The sequence below is a fragment of the Schistocerca serialis genome, chromosome 2 (genome assembly GCF_023864345.2).
Source record: "Schistocerca serialis cubense isolate TAMUIC-IGC-003099 chromosome 2, iqSchSeri2.2, whole genome shotgun sequence".
Classification (NCBI taxonomy): domain Eukaryota; kingdom Metazoa; phylum Arthropoda; class Insecta; order Orthoptera; family Acrididae; genus Schistocerca; species Schistocerca serialis.
In genome coordinates, this window is record NC_064639.1 from 1,010,550,095 (window position 1) to 1,010,571,039 (window position 20,945).

At 43.6% G+C, this 20,945-nt stretch overlaps 1 protein-coding gene across 1 annotated transcript in view; it reads left to right on the forward strand.

Moving 5' to 3' along the window:
- Nucleotides 1-19,788, forward strand: part of LOC126456590 (runt-related transcription factor 3-like) — a 245,660-nt gene extending 225,872 nt beyond the window's left edge. The window contains exons 2-4 of the mRNA XM_050092335.1: nt 6,373-6,501; nt 19,516-19,632; nt 19,754-19,788. Of these exons, the coding sequence (XP_049948292.1) occupies nt 6,373-6,501; nt 19,516-19,632; nt 19,754-19,788 (281 nt within the window). The remainder of the gene's footprint in view (nt 1-6,372; nt 6,502-19,515; nt 19,633-19,753) is intronic.
- The last annotated feature ends 1,157 nt before the right edge of the window (nt 19,789-20,945 follow it).

The following is a 20,945-nucleotide window of genomic DNA, read 5'->3' on the forward strand; positions in this document are numbered from 1 at the left end:
ACGAGAGCAGGAGGGGGAAAGATTGCCGCGAGGCCGCAAGAAATCCTGCTCTTCAAGCTCCTTTCCACTCTCCCCCTTCTAACCTAACCTCCTCTTTCTCAATTCTTCTTCCTCCATTCTTAATGTCGGCAACATTTACGGGAGCGCTGCTGTTTTATTGCCTTTATTATTGTTTATCCCACTGCACCCAAGGGGCTGAGCTGACAGAAGCCGGTTTGCTGCCTTTCAGCCGTGAGTCACGTACTGAAGAAATGTTAACCGAATTCATCGCAATGATGGAATGTAATCCACACAGAAAATTTAAGAAAAAATCTTTTTATTTCTTTTTGTTACATAATACACTAAGCCTCAGTTTTTATCTACTATGTACAATATGGCCATAACGAGAATCCCTTTTAAGCCAGAAAATTCCCAACATACAATTAACTGGAATGGAAATTATTTTAATTTGTCGATATATATAAAAAATATACGTAGACTGCAGAAAGCTGAGTAGATAAGTCATTAACTGATTACTAAATGACATTATTGATCCAAAATGACGCCTTTCGCCCTATTCCATAGATAATCGTGTCACTGAAAATAACCAGTGGACCTGATAGTTACATCATATTAACGTGTTGGTTACGTTGTTGTTGTTGTTGTGATCTTCAGTTCTGAGACTGGTTTGATGCAGCTCTCCATGCTACGCTATCCTGTGTAAGCTGCTTCATCTCCCAGTACATACTGCAGCCTACATCCTTCTGAATCTGCTTAGTGTATTCATCTCTTGGTCTCCCTCTACGATTTTTACCCTCCACACTGTCCTCCAATACTAAATTGGTGATCCCTTGATGCTTCAGAACATGTCCTACCAACCGATCCCTTCTTCTACTAGGCGCTTCAGTTTGGAACCGCGCGACCGCTACGGTGGCAGGTTCGAATCCTGCCTCGGGCACGGATGTGTGTGATGTCCTTAGGTTGTTTAGGTTTAAGTAGTTCTAGGTTCTAGAGGATTGATGACCTCAGATGTTAAGTCCCACAGTGCTCAGAGCCATTTGAACCTTCTTCTACTCAACTTGTGCCACAAACTCCTCTTCTCCCCTATTCAATACCTCCTCATTAATTATGTGATCTATCCATCTACTCTTCTGCATTCTTCTGTAGGACCACATTTCGAAAGCTTCTATTCTCTTCTTGTCCAAACTATTTATCGTCCATGTTTCACTTCCATACATGGCTACACTCCATACAAATACTTCCAAAAACGTTATTATCACGCAACTATCACTTCCACGTTATATCGCGGCTTTGTAATTTTGGTATGTACAAACGTTTTATTTAAGATTCAACACAGAAACACCTCTTAAAGATAATGCCTTTCTCTCCTCTTCTTAAAGCATCTACTGTATCTTATTTCCTAATAAATTGCCTGATGTGTATGTTGATATAGTGAACAAGAGTGCTATCCCATCAAACTGGTATCTCAGCACCCTTCTTCATCAGTCTGATATCTTCATGAGAGAGCTCACCTTGTTCAAGGTAACTGTTCAAACACTGAATCTTGAGTTTCATCAAGCAGCCTAACATCTTTAAGTCTTCAGCATGCTGACCAGAGCTGTACGGATGCGATCCTGCACCCCTGACAGAACCGTACAGCTACGCTCCGCACTGAATTTTAAGTAAAAGTAAATTTATGGAATTTTTTTGCAGGTTCAGCAAAATTTAATGCAAGTTTAATAAAAATGAAGTACTAATTAAAAGTATAACTTATTTAAGTTATACTGTTGATAAAATTGCATACAAAATATAAAACGTATGATTGTTGTCAATAAACGATCTTAAACATTTAAACTAAAACAAAATCTGTATTTTATTCTTTACGGTAGCTACTGTGAAAGAAGTGTGCCATTAATGAATACCATATCTGGGAGGGTGAGATAAATGAAATAAGTCTGTTACTGGGGAACAATGTAAGGAGTACTATCCCAGCAGGGTGAATTACATGAAATATGTCTACTACTGAAGAATATGTGGATGGATCTAATTAAGCTGTTGTTATTGTTTGATTACACTGATGACTCAACACAAGGGTCGCCAAATGCCTGAGCTTCAGTGAATAATACAAAATAAAGGAATATATCAGTGTGTTACCTAGGTGCGTTAAACGATCATCAGTTTCTAAGCTGTTTTTTCTAGGCTGGAACCATCATTACAATGAAATGAAAACCCTTAGCTGCTTACAGGCGTTGACATACGTCAACGGGGACAGATGAAAAAGTGTGCCCCGAACGGGACTCGAACCCGGGATCTCCTGCTTATATTGCAGACGCTCTATCCGTCTGAGCAGTGCGAGTGCAGGGACTTATCTCTGTCACGCTTCCCGCGAGACTCACATTCTCAACGTGTTGTCACGCACTACTTTCGTAGTGCCCCCGCCCATTGTAAGCTCTAACGAGCTGCATGGTCACCGATGTTATCTGTTCTTTCGGACATGTCCAAAAGAACAGATACCATCTTCGTGTGTATGGAGCCATCATGTTTGCAATAGACGTGTCTCAACCATTAATCCCTGAAGTGTCCACCTGGGCTATCACCGAGAACGGACCATGATGGACCTCCACCGGGCTAGTCAAGCGACTGTCGTGGGCAGTGGCTCTGCTATATACGAGTACTTACTTGAGCTCCCTGTTGTCCACAAAGACCAAGAGGCCACCTTGCTGGAAGGGGCTGACGATTCACACATGAAACTCGGCCATCCGAACATTGCATCATACGAACAAAATACTATCTGTCTTTCTTGTTCCTGATTTGTAAAGATAAGAATCAAATTGTCTATCTAGATTCTATTAAAAGGAGCTAATTAAAATGGTGACTGCAGTTGTTGATACTCTGTTTACGCTCTTAAGGAAACTACTGGCGGAAACCAATCTTTACCGACTTTTAATAATGACACCAGGATGTCTCGGTCAAAGTGCATGTACACTACTGGACATTAAAATTGCTACACTACGAAGATGACGTGCTACAGACGCGAAATTTAACCGACAGGAAGAAGATACTGTGATATGCAAATGATTAGCTTTTCAGAGCATTCACACAAGGTTGGCGCCGGTTGCGACACCTACCACGTGCTGACATGAGGAAAGTTTCCAACCGATTTCTCATACACAAACAGCAGATGACCAGCGGTGCCTGGTGAAACGTTGCTGTGATGCCTCGTGTAAGGAGGAGAAATGCGTACCATCGCGTTTCCGACATTGATAAAGGTCGGATTGTAGCCTATCGCGATTGCGGTTTATCGTATCGCGACATTGCTGCTCGTGTTGGTCGATATCCAATGAGTGTTAGCTGAATATGGAATCGGTGGGTTCAGGAGGGTAATAGCGAACGCCGTGCTGGATCCCAACGGCCTCGTATCAATAGCAGTCGAGATGACAGGCATCTTATCCGCATGGCTGTAACGGATCGTGCAGCTACGTCTCGATCCCTGAGTCAACAGATGGGGGCGTTTGGAAGACAACAACCATCTGCACAAACAGTTGGACGACGTTTGCAGTAGCATGGACTATCAGCACGGAGACCATGGCTGCGGTTACCCTTGACGTTGCATCACAGACAGGAGCACCTGCGATGGTGTACTCAACGACAAACCTGGGTGCACGAACGGCAAAACGTCGTTTTTTTCGGATAAATCCAGGTTCTGTTTACAACATCATGATGGTCACATCCGTGTTTTGCGACACTGCGGTGAACCCACATTGGAAGCGTGTATTCGTCATCGCCATACTGGCGTATCACCCGGCGTGATGGTATGGTGTGCCATTGGTTACACTTCTCGATCACCTCTTGTTCGCATTGACGGCACTTTGAACAGTGGACGTCACATTTCAGATGTATTACGACCCGTGGCTCCACCATTCATTCTATCCCTGCGAAACTCTACATTTCAGCAGGATAATGCGCGACCGCGTGTTATAGATCCTGTACGGGCCTTTCTGGATACAGAAAATGTTCGACTGCTGCCCTGGCCAGCACATTCTCCAGATCTCTCACCAATTGAAAACGTCTGCTCAATGGTGGCCGAGCAACTGGGTCGTCACAATACGCCAGTCACTATTCTTGATGAACTATAGTATCGTGTTGAACCTGCATGGGCAGCTGTACCTGCGCACGCCATCCAAGCTCTGTTTGACTCAATGCCCAGGTGTATCAAGGCCGTTATTACGGCCAGAGGTGGTTGTTCTGGGTACTGATTTCTCAGGATCTATGCACCCAAATTGCGTGAAAATGCAATCACATGTCAGTTCTAGTATAATATATTTGTCTAATGAATACCCGTTTATCATCTGCATTTCTTCTTGGTGTAGCAATTTTAATAGCCAGTAGTGTAGTAAGACATACACCAACATCTTCCCACGTTCCTTCTGTTAATCTACATCTTTGTTTCCTGTTGTGAGATTGGATTTTCACATTAGTTGGATTAGGAAGGAAATCAGGTGCGCAGACTAGGATTATCATGTATCGAAAATGCAAACCTAAAGAATACAATTGTACACTTCTATAAGAGAGTTGGTTGTATTCACTAACTTTTAGCAACAGGCAGAAGCCAACGAACAGGTTAGAAAAGCAAATAGATGTGAGACGATGTGACAAATCTCTCTTAACTGTATACATTTTTTAGTATAATATTTAATAAACAATAGATTTCATTTGCTCTATGTAAGTTACTAATAACCATAAATTATTAATTATAAGTAAAGGAAAAGGTATTATGTAAGGGGGAGTCAAATGAAAAAGAGGTAGATGGAAAGCAGTAAGCATAGAGTCTTGTGTCGTAGGAAGCAAGTGAGAGGAATTTGTTGTGGCTGGTATACTCTTTCTACAACACAAGTGCACACGTGGATTAATATGGTTCTTTATTTACAAGAACTTGGAGTATTTACTTATCATGAAAAGAGTCCATGTGTTGTATTACAAGCTCATCAGTAATAGTCCTCTTGCAGACAGTATTGCTAATCTTGCTATCTCGTCACAGTTCTACTCCCTATGTATTATCATAGCCTGTAACCTGGTTTGTGAGTGGACTGACAGATGCCAATCAAGAGTGTGAGTTAGTGAGTCAGTGAGGCGAGTGACTCCGGTCAGCGGCGGCGGCCTGAATGCTTGCTGTCAAGAGGGCGTTGCCAGCATGTTGGTTGTGAGTGTGGCTCTGGCCTCTCTCGTGGTATGCGCGCTTGATCCCGCGCCTACTATCGATCTACGCGCTACATCTTTACCGACCTGTGTACTGGCGACAACTTACGCCAGTACAGTAAGTAAGCTATTTATTATTTTAAAAGTAATCGCCATATCCATTAATACATTTATCCCACCATGAGACAAGCCAACCAATGCTGTTATGGAAAATTGTTTGCGATTGCCTAAGGAACCATCATTGCAACCAGCTGTGCACCACTTAATCTGAAGCAAATCGACAGCCACGAAAGTGTTTCTATAGGTTCCAAAAATATGGAAATTGCCTAGAGAGAGATGTATTCTTACCCTTTCAATATCCTAATACACTCTACCTCTTCATCTTCTGCTTGTGATGTCGACTTGTATATTTGAACTACTATTGATGGCGTTAGTCTGCTTTCGGTTCTGATGAAAAGAACAACCACACTGAAATGTTCACAGTAAATCACTCTTTGCAGTACACTCTTATTCATAACGAATCCTACCCCAGCCAGACGATTTTATGCTGCTGTTGATATCACTCTACATTTGACTGACCAGAAATTCTTATATTCTATCCATTTCATTTCATTGGCCCTCATTATATCTGGATTGAACTTTTGTATTATTATTTTCAGATTTTCTAACTTTCTTGCCATGTTCAAAATTCCAAAATTGCTTACTCTGTGTTTTCTTTGATTGTTTCATGCTACCCTCAAGGTCACCTTCCATTGGCAGCCCCTCCTGGAGACCGTCCTTATATCCTTGTATGATTGATCGTTGCTGACTCTTCCGTTTCTTGGGAGCAGTCTTTCCCCCCATGGGCGGATGTAGTCCTGAAGCTTCATCCGCTTCTCCTTCCTCTGTTAAAAAGCAGTTATTAGAACGAATTTGACCTCTTAACCAAACGTTTTTGGCAGACATTACTGACAATTTTTATTAAAAAATTAAGTAGTGTGGGTTTGAACCTAGGACTTAAGAGGTTCTCATTATTCGTCAAGCACGCACTTCCCTGATTTTTTTTTTAGTTTTTTTAAGTTTAGACAGCGGGATGGTAAATATGTTTGATATAATTTCAGGAAAATTTATGACTGACCGTTTACCTCATGTTGATAGGAGTAGCTTAGTGGTATTTGATACATGACGCTTAGTGGTATTTTGTTTGGCTTGTTGCAGGGAAGAGCTTCACGTTGACGATCATCGTTGGCTCGTCGCCGCCGCAGATGGCGACGTACAGCAAGGCCATCAAGGTGACCGTGGACGGACCGCGGGAGCCCCGCTCCAAGACGCGTGAGTATCACATGTGTAAGTAAAAGTACAAAGGCAATAGTCTACCACTTAAAGACCAATAACTTGTAACAGTGCCGCTAACTAACTACTGTGAACTGCACAAAGATATACCTCCACAATGAGTCACGATTCACGTATGAAAATTTATAGTCTATTTATTCGCAGGGAGACTCCGATCACTGCTTGGCCTGTTTGGCACGTGGTATATCGGTTAACTCCATGTATGTATGTATGTATGTGTGTGTGTGTGTGTGTGTGTGTGTGTGTGTGTGTGTGTGTGTGTGTGTGTAGGTGGGTGGGTGGGTGGGTGGGTGGAGTGGGGGAGGACGGGAGGGAGTTGCATTAATTACCGCGCAATATACATTTACAAAGGTGTGCCATAAAAACATCTAGGAGGTAGGTGACCATGAGGAGTAATTTACGTAATCTGCAATTTGCTGATCGCAGACGAAGGCATTGCAATGCAGAGAAAACTAGAAAACGGTATTCCTTCATTTATTAATGCACTGTTTACGCGTTTGGGCGCTAGGCATCATCAGAATTCTTGTTCAGAAAAAGACCAGACGATTACAAAGTTATATGGTTGATTTGCAACGACTACGAGTAGACTGGATTCCTCAAGTCAGCCATCTAACTCTGTTATTCTGTGGTTTTTATCTGAACCAGGCTTCTGATGATGACTAACGCTGAAACGCGTAAACAGTGGATTAATAAACGAAGGAATACTGTTTTCTGGTTGTCTCTGTACTGCAGTTCCTTCATCTGCGATAAGTTCAGCAAATTTCAGACTACGCAAAATACACACTCCCTGAAATGGAAAAAAGAACACATTGACACCGGTGTGTCAGACCCACCATACTTGCTCCGGACACTGCGAGAGGGCTGTACAAGCAATGATCACACGCACGGCACAGCGGACACACCAGGAAACGCGGTGTTGGCCGTCGAATGGCGCTAGCTGCGCAGCATTTGTGCACCGCCGCCGTCAGTGTCAGCCAGTTTGCCGTGGCATACGGAGCTCCATCGCAGTCTTTAACACTGGTAGCATGCCGCGACAGCGTGGACGTGAACCGTATGTGCAGTTGACGGACTTTAAGCGAGGGCGAATAGTGGGCATGCGGGAGGCCGGGTGGACGTACCGCCGAATTGCTCAACACGTGGGGCGTGAGGTCTGCACAGTACATCGATGTTGTCGCCAGTGGTCGGCGGAAGGTGCACGTGCCCGTCGACCTGGGACCGGACCGCAGCGACGCACGGATTCACGCCAAGACCGTAGGATCCTACGCAGTGCCGTAGGGGACCGCACCGCCACTTCCCAGCAAATTAGGGACACTGTTGCTCCTGGGGTATCGGCGAGGACCATTCGCAACCGTCTCCATGAAGCTGGGCTACGGTCCCGCACACCGTTAGGGCGTCTTCCGCTCACGCCCCAACATCGTGCAGCCCGCCTCCGGTGGTGTCGCGACAGGCGTGAATGGAGGGACGAATGGAGACGTGTCGTCTTCAGCGATGAGAGTCGCTTCTGCCTTGGTGCCAATGATGGTCGTATGCGTGTTTGGCGCCGTGCAGGTGAGCGCCACAATCAGGACTGCATACGACCGAGGCACACAAGGCCAACACCCGGCATCATGGTGTGGGGAGCGATCTCCTACACTGGCCGTACACCACTGGTGATCGTCGAGGGGACACTGAATAGTGCACGGTACATCCAAACCGTCATCGAACCCATCGTTCTACCATTCCTAGACCGGCAAGGGAACTTGCTGTTCCAACAGGACAATGCACGTCCGCATGTATCCCGTGCCACCCAACGTGCTCTAGAAGGTGTAAGTCAACTACCCTGGCCAGCAAGATCTCCGGATCTGTCCCCCATTGAGCATGTTTGAGACTGGATGAAGCGTCGTCTCACGCGGTCTGCACGTCCAGCACGAACGCTGGTCCAACTGAGGCGCCAGGTGGAAATGGCATGGCAAGCTGTTCCACAGGACTACATCCAGCATCTCTACGATCGTCTCCATGGGAGAATAGCAGCCTGCATTGCTGCGAAAGGTGGATATACACTGTACTAGTGCCGACATTGTGCATGCTCTGTTGCCTGTGTCTATGTGCCTGTGGTTCTGTCAGTGTGATCATGTGATGTATCTGACCCCAGGAATGTGTCAATAAAGTTTCCCCTTCCTGGGACAATGAATTCACGGTGTTCTTATTTCAATTTCCAGGAGTGTACGTTTATTTTCCTTTGTTAGCAGCGTGTATTTTCTACTCATTATGGTGTACACGAAGTACCAACGAGTGGTTTTTGTCTTGAACTATCCAATAACAGAAACATATGAAGAATATCATACGAAAGTTTTCGAATGTACACGTTCACAGTCATTCAACAGCACGTAGTTTAGCAAGGAAATTTCAAGAGACTGGATCCTTGTTAGATCAAACAAGATCCACAATAACTAAATGTTTTAAGCGAGAAGAACCTAGAGAAGAGTGGGCTTTGTGGAAAAGTGCGAGACAGTAGTTGCACTATTTTACACGTCTCACTGGGATGTCGGTACCATTCGCTCGTAGAACTGTGCGTCGACTCTCACTGCAACGTTACACAGTAACTTCACCGCCTCAAACTGACCCATTCAGAACGCGTGGAGATAACGTATCAAGGAAATGAATGTAAGTGTCATCAATTTTGTGAGTAAAGGAAGACGAATGATAAGATAGGGAGCAGGGAACAAGACTGGTGGAGTGAAATTCGGGGCCGCAATTTGAGGACACAGTAAGAACAAGAGATATATTTGACAAAACCAACAATTACAGTTACAGACTAGCACTATCATAAGCAACCGGTGGGTATACTCATGGTTACAGAATTAATTAAATTAAAAAAATTGGCCTCCATTTAAGCAAACAAAACTTAAATAAAGACACTATTACATAGAATTAACTTAAAAATTAATGTTAAGAAATAACTTAACTACTGATCTAAAATGAATGAACGAATTTTCAACTAGGCAAAATGATAGCCCCTTAAGAATATCTATACGGTAATACAGTTTATAGCAAGCTAGAAGCTTTCAAACTGTTCAAATGTAAATTATCTTAATAGCAAAAGTCTCTACACAATTGAGCTGCCTGGTTAATAACGAAAGAATCTGCAGCTTATAGAGAAAAGCGTGACAACAAATATCGTGTGATCATTACATAATGCAGTAGACACAAAAGAGTAAACACAAATTAGCACAAATGATAATTAATTGAAACCTTCAGCTGCCGACACGTGTTGTTTATGTACCTCGACGGGGACAGCCGAAAATGTGTGCGCCGACCGGGACTCGAACCCGGGATCTCTTGCTTACTTAGCAGACTCTCTATCCATCTGAGCCACCTAGGACACAGATGAATAGCGCGACTGCAGGGACTTTTCCGTTGCACGCTTCCCGTGAGACCCACACTTCCACTGCAGGGGATCAAGGGTTCGAGTCCCGGTCGGGGCACACATTTTCAACTGCCCCCATCGAGAATATCGGCAACACCTGTCGGCAACTGAGGGTTTCAATTAATTGTCATTTATTCTAGAGAAGCTGCACGGTCATCAATGGTATCTGTTCTTTCGAGAATAGTTACTATCTTCATATATATATACAGATTAGCACACTATGGGCGGTTAGCGTCAACACAGATCGCGCTTCTGAATTTCGTGTGCAAGACCCGACCGGAAACAACAAGCAGCACGCGCTGTACGCTGACAACAGCTTGTATAATACACACAAAACCAGCATCAATATACAATTCACTTAAACAAATCACGGCAACAGTAAAATACAGGATCATCAAGGTGAAAAACACGTACAGATAAGATTCGGCTGCAGGTTTCTTAAATTCGGTATTGCATAATAAGCTGCAGGCACAGTTGATATTAATTCTACCGATAAGACAGCCTGAATCAAATTAACATTCCTAAAGGCTAATATCTGCAGAGCCACTGAGGACTTTGACCTTGTAATGAACGAGAACCTGCACACAGTTGAAACTTCAAAGAATATCGCCCTTGACGGCATAAGGTTTTCAACAAGTTACAACTGCCCATAGGCAGAAAGTGTCATCGCAAAATCCAGCTTAAGTTGACAGTTAACCTTAAGCACGCAAGGAATCCACTGAGAAAACCATAAAAGTAGCAATTCACTCAGATAAGATACTAGTTCGCCGGATATCGCACACAACCGACAGTAGTCAAGAACTGATAGCAAAATCAACCAGGACTCAAATCAATTAATTCCGCTCGCGATTAACTCATCACTCAAGCGATTTATAAGAAGACGCCTCGAATAAACAGAGTGGCCACACGGAGCAGTCACGGTTTGAAAACGATGCACCAGACAAATAGCTCACAATTGCAAAATTAATCCATGGGGCTGCCATAGTTGTACAAGCCACGCCAAACTCCGGGGGTCTGGTCAGAGCGCGAAAGCGGAACGATTCTCGGACAGAGCCTGTGTTTACTGGTCACAGCAGCCACAATCTCGCTCCTCTCACCACCAGCCATAGGCGCCGCAATGACGACAGCAATGCGGCACAGCAGCACACCACGCGCCCTGCTGTGTCTCGTGCAAACTCTCTCCGTACTCCTCTTCCCCTTACAGAGCGCCGGGCCCCACATGGCAAGGGGCGCTCGACAACCAGCACGCCTCAAAGCATGTCTTTTAGACAGAGAAAACTCCACGAAAGGAAGACCATCGCAGGAGGTAGCGAGGTGCCGGGGCTAGCAGTGTATTTAACACTAAATTCTTCTAGAATCTACATATGTAAATGATGCTCTAAGCCCCCCCTATTCTAACTCCGACTTTTGCTGTCGCACAAGGAATTAAAAAAAAAAAAACGCGAACTGACTCTAATCAACCCTGCCAAAGGAGTAGAAGAGAGTTTGGCACCTGCAATAATTTAATTTCATAAATAAGTTAAATAAACATAGGTTTCATTAACATAATGAGGAATGATAGTGTTGCTCTACCGATTAACAGAATGAAAGTTCTGTCCAAAATAACAATATGATTTATTATGACTAAACACAAAATAATAAACAAAAACACATGAAACATATACAATACATCAAATTGGCTCAAATTTGATACTCAAACAAACGCTGTGAATGTGAAGTTGTCCCTAAACTAGATTGTGAGGATTATGACGAAGTGATATGTGGAGCCAATTCCTTGCAACTCAAATCTTAAGAGAAAATACATAGCCAACCCAACATTAATTGCTGCTACCCAAGACAGAACAAAGTTAGAAAAAGACGAGCAGGCGCGCTCTGCTGAGCTCTGATTATCACCAAGGAAAATACTTGTCTGCCGGTGCTGCGGACATACCTTACCAATCTGTCTTCTTAACTGCAAGAACACGATTTGGCGTACCGGAGGCGATGGCTGGTTGCTTCGACGTCCTCGACCGAAAGGCGAGAGCCGACTACCTAGAGCACCCGTACGGGCCGAACACACAACATTCCCGCCCCCACGACAGTGGCCGTGGTTAAATGTTCCAATCAGCAACTCGAAAACCGGCGGAAAATTCCACTCCATTGCCGGAGCACTACCATTCCACCAATGGAGATTCTTGGCGCCAATTTCTGAGCTGATTTTGCTACGTCATGGAGCTATGCCCTGAGCAAGCCAATCACAGTTACTATTTTGCAGAAAGCGTGGGAATTTTCCCGCCACAACTGCCTGGGTACACAAGTAATTCCCACGCCTCGCTGGTAGCCCGCCAGAAAGTGTTTCCGCTAAGTTTCTGCGAAGTAACGGAACCTCTAGCCCAGCCGCTACTTCAGGCCCCTCTGGGCGTGTCTTTTGACAATGTCGGCGTCTGGAAAGCATTCACTCGTCTCCCTCACACCCTTTCAAAATCAGCAGAGCCCACCTGTCACCAGACCACCCGGGTGACGAGAGACGCTGCGTGGGAAGTCCGCGTGTGAAGGAATAGCAACTTTCCACCGCATGCAATTAGAGAGGAGAATCGTAAGATAGAAATATGAGAGGGGGCTCATGCCACCTCTCAAGGTCACGGCATAACGAGAAAGAAAATTACGAGGCGTGTTTTTTAAGTAAGTACCGTATTGAAATTAAAAAAAGACCTCCTAAGATATCTCAATAATTGTATTTTTACATGAAAGCATGTACATTAATCTACTTTTCTACATAATTTCCGTCAATATCGAGCCGCGATCTTGCGCCCATTGACTACCCTCTGTTCCTGCATTTGAAGAAACACCTGGGCGGTCAGCGTCTTCAAGACGATGGCGAAGTCAAAAAAGTGGTGATGCAGTGGTTAACAAGTCAGGCGGCAGACTTCTATGAGGAGGGTATTCAAAACCTGGTACAGCGTTATGACAGGTGCCTCAATATTGACGGAAATTATGTAGAAAAGTAGATTAAGGTACAAGGTTTCATGTAAAATTAAAATTATTGAGATACCTTAGCACGTCTTTTTTTAATTTCAAAGCGGTACTTACCTAAAAACCACGACTCGTAGTAAAAAAGTAGCAGAGTGCCTATTCTACTTGCAGGTATCAGGCACTTTTCACATGCATTTTTGCGAATTCTACTATTTCTGGTAAGATACACAATAAACAAACCTCCTCCCTTGGAATACGGGAACGTTATAGAGGACGATGACCGTTCTAACAACGTGCCAAATCCTCGATTCGTTCCCCTCACAAACAGAATAGCAGTAATGCCCGCTTAAAGGGGGAGTGTTTGCTGATTTGTAGTGAAAATGATATTCAGAAAATCGCTGTGTGACTACGAATACGGACAGCTGGAATGCTATTTAAAATTCGAATTGAAAGTGGCATTAATTACGGACGTGATATAATAAATCGAAATAGAGAACATAGCCATTGTTTACACTTTGTCTGCCTCATCCGCACTGCATCGTAGCTCATGAATCATACATCTATCCACAATAAGGTCATCATGGGTACCTGGAATTACAGACCATGCAAGAAGTGGATAGCCTAGAATTAATGAAGCGCCATAATTAAGTGACTGAAAAATGAAGAACTAGGATATTCTGCAAATTTCCATTTAGTAATGAGTTAAAGAATTAGTTTTTGGCGAAACAGTAGTTTGAGGACACAGAACTGGGTCATTAGTATTTTATCTTATGTTTGTTCCAGAACATCATGCAGTGACTATTTCAAAAATTTTGCTTCACAGTATATCCAGCTACCGTGTGCTCACATATGGATTCATTGCAATAGAATCGAGAACAGTAGCTTCATCGGCTTCGACTGTATGAGTTTTATAACGATTACGTGGTTCTTAATTGAAACTTTCCGTTTCCTGAAGCGTTATAACGAGACGAGGAAACACCCGTATAAAAAGTGGGTCCTTGTCAGGATATCGCTCTCTGTTGAGTTCCTCTGCGTGAGCAGCACTCCGCCTACCTTCAACTACAATAAAAGTAATGCTGAAGATGTTTATAACAAGGACTGCGTTTCCTTTGCATAGCTTACCGCTGAAAAGTGCTGCAAGACATTTACCAATATTATTAATATGAAAAAAATTATTGCAGTTTCTGTTCAGGTAACTTACATTTTGCATAGAGGAATAGGATTTCTATTTCTCATCGTTGGGGTTCATTATAGTTACGGAAACCTTCAACTGGAGACGGTTGGCTGAATGACCGTTAAGCGCTTTCCTTGTGTTTCCATTTGTCTACTATAAACTCCAGCAACTGGATGACTTATGTACTCCGTGTCCCAGCCCTATGTACCAGTATAGGAGAGTCAAATTTGAATTTGTATTACGTTTTTAATAAAGTTAACTGTACAGTGTGATACAATTTTGAACAGGTCTTGAGGAGGTGAAGAGGGAATAAAAAATTTAGGGGGCTACTTAAAAACGATGTATTGATGTTCATATCTTAGTAATGAAGCAAGTTACGAAAAAGGCAATCATTCTGATCAGTGTGGTCCTATAAGGTGAAATATCTGCTTGACACACTATGGGCATTGAAATTAAAGAACCGTATTTCTAAACCCTGTAAGTGATTCCGATTCCGACACATAACTGTGAAATTTAACTCAAAGATATCTACAACCTTGCTCTGTATGGTACAAAAACGTGGAGCCTTGCGACGTCACCCTCGTGCTCGGCCACGCTTCAAAATGTGTCGACACATGCAAAAAGAAAAAAAAAGAAAAAGAAAAACGACACAGTTCAAAAGTTCACGTGAGCTGTAAGGTTGGTTAATGATGTCACATTGGCACCAAATTTCACCACAATTCTGTCCAACGAAACCATGCACGTGCCACACAATGGGATGGTCGACACCCCCCCCCCCTTTCTTAGCAACACTTCATCCCTTCTCTTGACGCCTCAGCGACGGACGTCAGAACCGCGACTGTCAGCGTTGAAATCGTGCGGTATCCTTGTGGTCGGCCAAGGAAAACATTTCAGACATACCGAAGATCAGAGTCGACAGACACGAAGACGCCTCAGGAGGTATCGTAAAGGGCTTCGACACTGCTGTCCCCTCCCCTCTGACCGTTTCAGCCCTACTTTAAGGACATATTGGGGCTGCAACCTTACTGAACGAGATTTGACCCCTTAGGAGAGTAGCGCGATCGCAATTTTTGCTCTGCTGTACAACTTGTAATCACTAGGTACTGTTAAAAACTATTCATGGAAATCTGAACGTGATCCGAAGCAGTAAAGGTTCATACGCTTTTTCGTCACTCCTTTTTCGCGCTCTCCTTTGGCGTGATCGAGGAGGGAAGGGCGAGGGGGAAGAGTTGCATTATTAAGATTAGCATGAATAAAACGATAAAGGGTTCCCTGTGGCGTGAGGGGTAGGCAACCCTTTCGACACGCCTCAGGTGTTGTGTGCCTGTCTTTAGGCGGTAGAGGAGATGCAAGGTAGAATATGTGTTGACGTTTCTCACAGGTACTTATATAGTGTTCAACTAAGGTGTGTGGGTGGCACCGAAGGTGTTACCATCCTGAGGGTCTTAGAGGGACCCTTTCCTGTTTGATTCACGCACATCATAATGTTGCATTCCCCACTTCAGTGATCAGATCATGGTAAGGCGTGAAAAAGGAGGGATGGAAAAGCGTAAAAACGTATTTCTACTGCTGATCACGTTCAGATTTCGCCGAATACACGATAAAACACACAAATTTAAATGCTATCAATTCGACTGAATGCCTAGGAATTACTATTACGAACAAGGAAAACAAGTTGGAACGATCACGCAGGTAATACTGTGAGGAAGGCAAACCAAAGAACTCTTTATTGGCAGAACCCATGGAAGACTCAGCAGGTCCATTAAAGAGACTGCTTTCACTAAGCTTGTCCACCCTCTTCTAGGTTCTAAGGTAGGGTGTGGCATCCGCATCAGATGTGACTGACAGAGAACATCGAGAAAGTTAAAATAGAGGAGAGGATGCCACCTACATGACTTGGGGTGTCCATCATTAAAACAATGCCTTTTTAACCGCGACGAGGTCTTTTCAGGAACCTTCAGTCACCAGCTTTGTCCTCTGATTGTAAAAATGTTTTAGTATTGCCAACCCACATAGGGAGAAATGGTCATCATAATAAAGTAAGAAAGGGGGGGGGGGGGCAGAGCTCATACTGAAAGATTAAAATGTTCATTCTTCCCACATGCTGTTAGAGAATGGAACGGTAGAGATACAGGCTGACGGTGGTTCGAAGAAACCTCTACTAGGCTCCTAAGTGTGATCTACAGAGTGGTCATGTGGATTTAGGGGGTATTACGACCCTCCCGTCGTGTGATATGTGCATGGTTGTTCAAATGGCTTTGAGCACTATGGGACTTAACTTCTGAGGTCATCAGTCCCCTAGAACTTAGAACTACTTAAACCTAACTAACCTAAGGACATCACACACATCCATGCCCGAGGAAGGATTCGAACCTGCGATCGTAGCGGTCGCGCGGTTCCAGACTAAAGCGCCTAGAACCGGCGGCCGGCTGTGAGTGGTGGTATTGGTCAGAATTGTGTTGAAATTTGGTGCCAGTGTGACATCCTTAGCCCAAGTACCTTACAGTTCACATGGACTTCTGAGCCGTGGCCTCTTCTTTTTATTTATTTATTTATTTATTTTTTAAATGTGTAGACAATGAGCTGTTTGAAGCTTCGCCGAGCCTGAGGGTGATGCCGCAAGGCGCCACACTTTTGCCCATTACAGAGAAAGATTGTAAACAACTCCGAACCAAATTTCAATATTATGTGTCGGAATGGAAGACAGTTACGGGGTTTCAAAAATGTGGTACATGTTGCGCAGTGCGTCCACGCGCCTATACTCTAACACCTGACCTGGTGCCCAACGGAAAATTATCAGTAATGGTTTGCTCTTGACACATGTACTTGCAGATACTACTCAACCTAAAAACATACAACTTGTGATATATTTAATTAATAGTCTGCAAATAATGTAAATACTGATGTAATGTTGTACAGTATACCTCAGTCACCAACAGAAACATCTGTCCTTATACCCTTTACATCCGATGTAACTTGAGACAATGAAATATCTCGAAAATGGGACATCGTTTGAAAAAAATTTTCAAGATGAAAAGTTAATACTAGTAAAGGGCACATCTGTCTTTTCTTCAGTTGGCGATCTCTTAATCATCCCTCCTGGGTGTGCGGGGTCAACTTTGTAGTTTCAAGAGGCAGACCCGCAGTTTTGTTGCATACTTGGATTCTGCGCCAAAATATATGCACGGTTTACTCAAATAATTGTTTTCTGTTCTTGTTAGATGACGCTGTAATCAAAAATATCAATTGTACCTGTTTTTGCAATTAAGAACCGACGAATTTGATTCTACGTTTAATTTACGATGAAATGTAAACTTTTGTTTTATACAAATAGGCATTTGTGTTTGAAGTTTATTTTGATGTCACCAATTTGATTGCACAGCGAAATATGTTTCGCCTTTTCACTCACTGGTTAGAAACTACGTGTAGTGTACTCCAGAGACAATGAGGCGGATGTTGTCGCTTACTGTTCCCGTCGAGCCGGCTGCTGTGGCCGAGAGATTCTAGGCGCCTCAGTCTGGAACCATGCGGCTGCTACGGTCGCAGGTTCGAATACTGCCTCGGGCATGGATGTGTGTGATGTCTTAGGTTAGTTAGGTTTAAGTAGTTCTAGGGGACTGATGACCTCAGATGTTGAGTCCCATAGTGCTCAGAGCCATTTGAACCATTTGTTCCCGTCGGGATGCTTGATTTCGGTGAGTCCCAGTGCCTCTCACCATTGGGGTGCCTGATTTCGCTGAGTATTCATTATCGCTTCATGGATATTTTACCTTAATACAGTGGTTATGGCTTGTACTCCACTGATAGCCGCGTAGGGGTCAGTGCAAGAGTTGCGGTGGTTCGATGGAAACACACTTAGAAATAAGTCTCCTTGATGACAGGGTTCGAGGGCGCCCACCGAAGTTAAGGATTCCAATGCTTTTGAGACTCACCATGATCAACACCGTAAGGATCAGAAAACTGCGTTACCATACAAGTTGCCAGATACGTTAATGTCTAACGATGTTATTTCTACTGTACAGTCACATTTGCAACTACAAATAATGTTTGAACATCAGCATCAACCATTAGAACATAAAGATTTAAAATTAAATGACAAATGAAAATTAGAATCAAAAGCGTGGGATCTTAACTGCAAAACCTGGCACACTTGTTATTTGTCGATTACACGCCATGTGCCACGAATGGGAAACTTTGGTCTGAGTAAACTGTACCCATTTTTTGGGTGTAGAATCCATATATGCAATAAAAATGGGGGATGCCATTATAAAATACAAAGTTGATGCCGCCAGTGCTGGAGAGGTGGTTAGGAGACGGCCATGCATAGCAGACAGATGGTCCCTTTACTAGCATTAACTTTGCATCTAGAACATCTTTCCGTTTGATTCGTCATTATCTAGGTATTTAGTTGTCTTATAACAAACACCCTGTGTGTGTGTGTGTGTGTGTGTGTGTGTGTGTGTGTGTGTGTGTGTGTGTATCCTCTGTCATCAACAGTATTTCTCGTTGTGGGAACTATGAGTGGAGCGCAAAGGCAAGAAAAAACCACCGCTACGAAAAATTTAAAGTGATTAATATTACTGCAGAAAGGAGTTAGATACATAGGTGCATATGTGTTCAACAGCTTGTGGGAGCATGTTAAGTAATGTGATGCAGTTAAAGAAAAAATATTAAGAACATTTTTAATCTTTGTCTTCTTTGTATGTGTCAGATACAACTACGTGGACTCATGGAATGTTGGCGCTAAAACTGGAAGTGCATGCATTAGCAGAGTTTTCTATTTTCTGAATTTCAAAATAATTGAAAACCCACGATCGCTTCAATCGTTTATTAGATGACCGGTTTCAGCACTCTGAAGGTGCCATCACCAGATATGAAACGTGGATTAACATTTATAAAACCATATGGACATCATGGCATATGAGGCAGACCATCTGATAAAATCATTGTCGCAACCAATAAAAATATAAAAAAACTCCTCTCATGGTCGTTCCTTCCATAAAATATAAAACTGAAGTCACCAGTGCTCGCCTAACATCGGTAGGCATCTCATGGTCGTTCTTTCCATAAAATATAAAACCGAGCAGTGGTGACTTCAGTTTTATATTTTATGGAAAGAGCGACCGTGAGAGTAGTTTGTTTTTTTTTTTTTTTTGGTTGTGACAATTATTTTATCAGATGGTCTGCCTCATATGCCATGATGTCCATATGGTTTTATAAATGTTAATCCACGTTTCATATCTGATGATGGCACCTTCAGAGTGCTGAAACCCGTCATCTAATAAACGATTGAAGCGATCGTCGCTTTTCAATTATTTTAAAAACAGAGTGATCGCCCCACGACGCACCATGTGTTAACTGCAAAGTTTCTGAATTTCAGTTGTAAATTGACAGGTGCACAGTTGTAAATAAGCTTAGCTCTCTCGAGTACGAGGATTGATGTATGTGGTTGATGGTAGTGTTTTGTGTTTGGCAGGCCACCAGCAGTTCCACCCCTTCCACTTCGGACCCCGGCCATTCCACTTCGGCAGCCCGCTGGACGGGCAAAGGGTGCACGACCCGCTCGTCGGCTCTCTGCCCTTCAAGCTGTCGGGTGAGTCTCGCTACAACTACAGCTACTGTTGTGGTGTTACACCCTGTATAATTTTTCGCCGTTGGGATCCGCAAAATAAAAACACAGTCAGTACCCAGTCTCAATCTGTCATTCACTGTAGTGCCAAAGGCGCTCTCTGTATCTGCATCTACATAAAAACATCGCAAGCCATTGTACAACGCGAGCCAGAGGAAAACGTTTTCCCGTATTAGCGACCTTCTCTCCTATTCCAGCACATAATGAGTGGCAGTCTACGTATATGGCTCTGTATGTGCCTCAAACCCTCTTGTGCTCATGATACACACACGAGACATACAGGTCGGGCAGAATGGACTGGTCCGAAAAACATCTGTGACATTTAAGACTTCTTACTTCATACGCACCCAGGAGCAGATTGTGTAAGTTTGGTTGCCTATCTGAAGGTGCGTGCTTTATTAATCCCGCCCTATACTTTCATGGCACACAATGGTCACACGGTCTTTCTCGAGTAAAGGCTCTCTGAATATACCCAATTTCTCAAGAACTAGGCCAGTTTTGTTTCCAAAGGTTCCCGTTGAAGTTTCCCGAGCATATCTTTTACCGATCTCTTTTTCATTTTTGAGTATGAAAGCTTGCCTTAGAGAAAAGCGTGCCGCAGTATAATACTTGGTGCTTTTCCATAATGATACAACGTCTGACACAGCGACAGCATTTGTGGTTAATCTAGCAACGCAGTGTAGGGTCTGTAGCTAGTGGATCCAGGCGAGGACATTCCGGAACATGCACACAGACAGAGGCTTGGGGCTGCCTTTGAGGTTTCCATAGATTTAGCGAAGAGAGCTCATGTTCGTGATTTACACGGTCGGTAATGCACGCAGGATTACGCGGCCGCGGTGCGACTGTCCCTTCATTCGGTTGCCTGGGTGCTTTGCGACTGTCACATATCAGCAGAAGCGTGAGCGCCCGCTGACAGTTGAGTAGGGAATATCTCGTGCCGCGTTTATACAACCGCCGCTTGCTGTAACCTGGGTATTGTGTAAGAGGAAACTGAGCGGCCTAGATTTTGTTTCGTGGGGTTTGATACACAAGATGCTTTTGCCTTTGACATCGAATTCATGATTATACAGTCAACGCGATGATACTCAAAATGATTTTCCGGAATTCGTGTGCATGGTGCTTGTCGGATTCGATACTTATAATGAAGAGTGAAGGATTTGTAAGATTAAATGTAGTGGTGCTAGAAATTTTAAGCTAGGAAAGACGTTTTTCGTTTACATGGGTTCGGTATGCTGATTCTGTAATTGTCTCTTTAATGTAAGTGAAAAAAAAACACA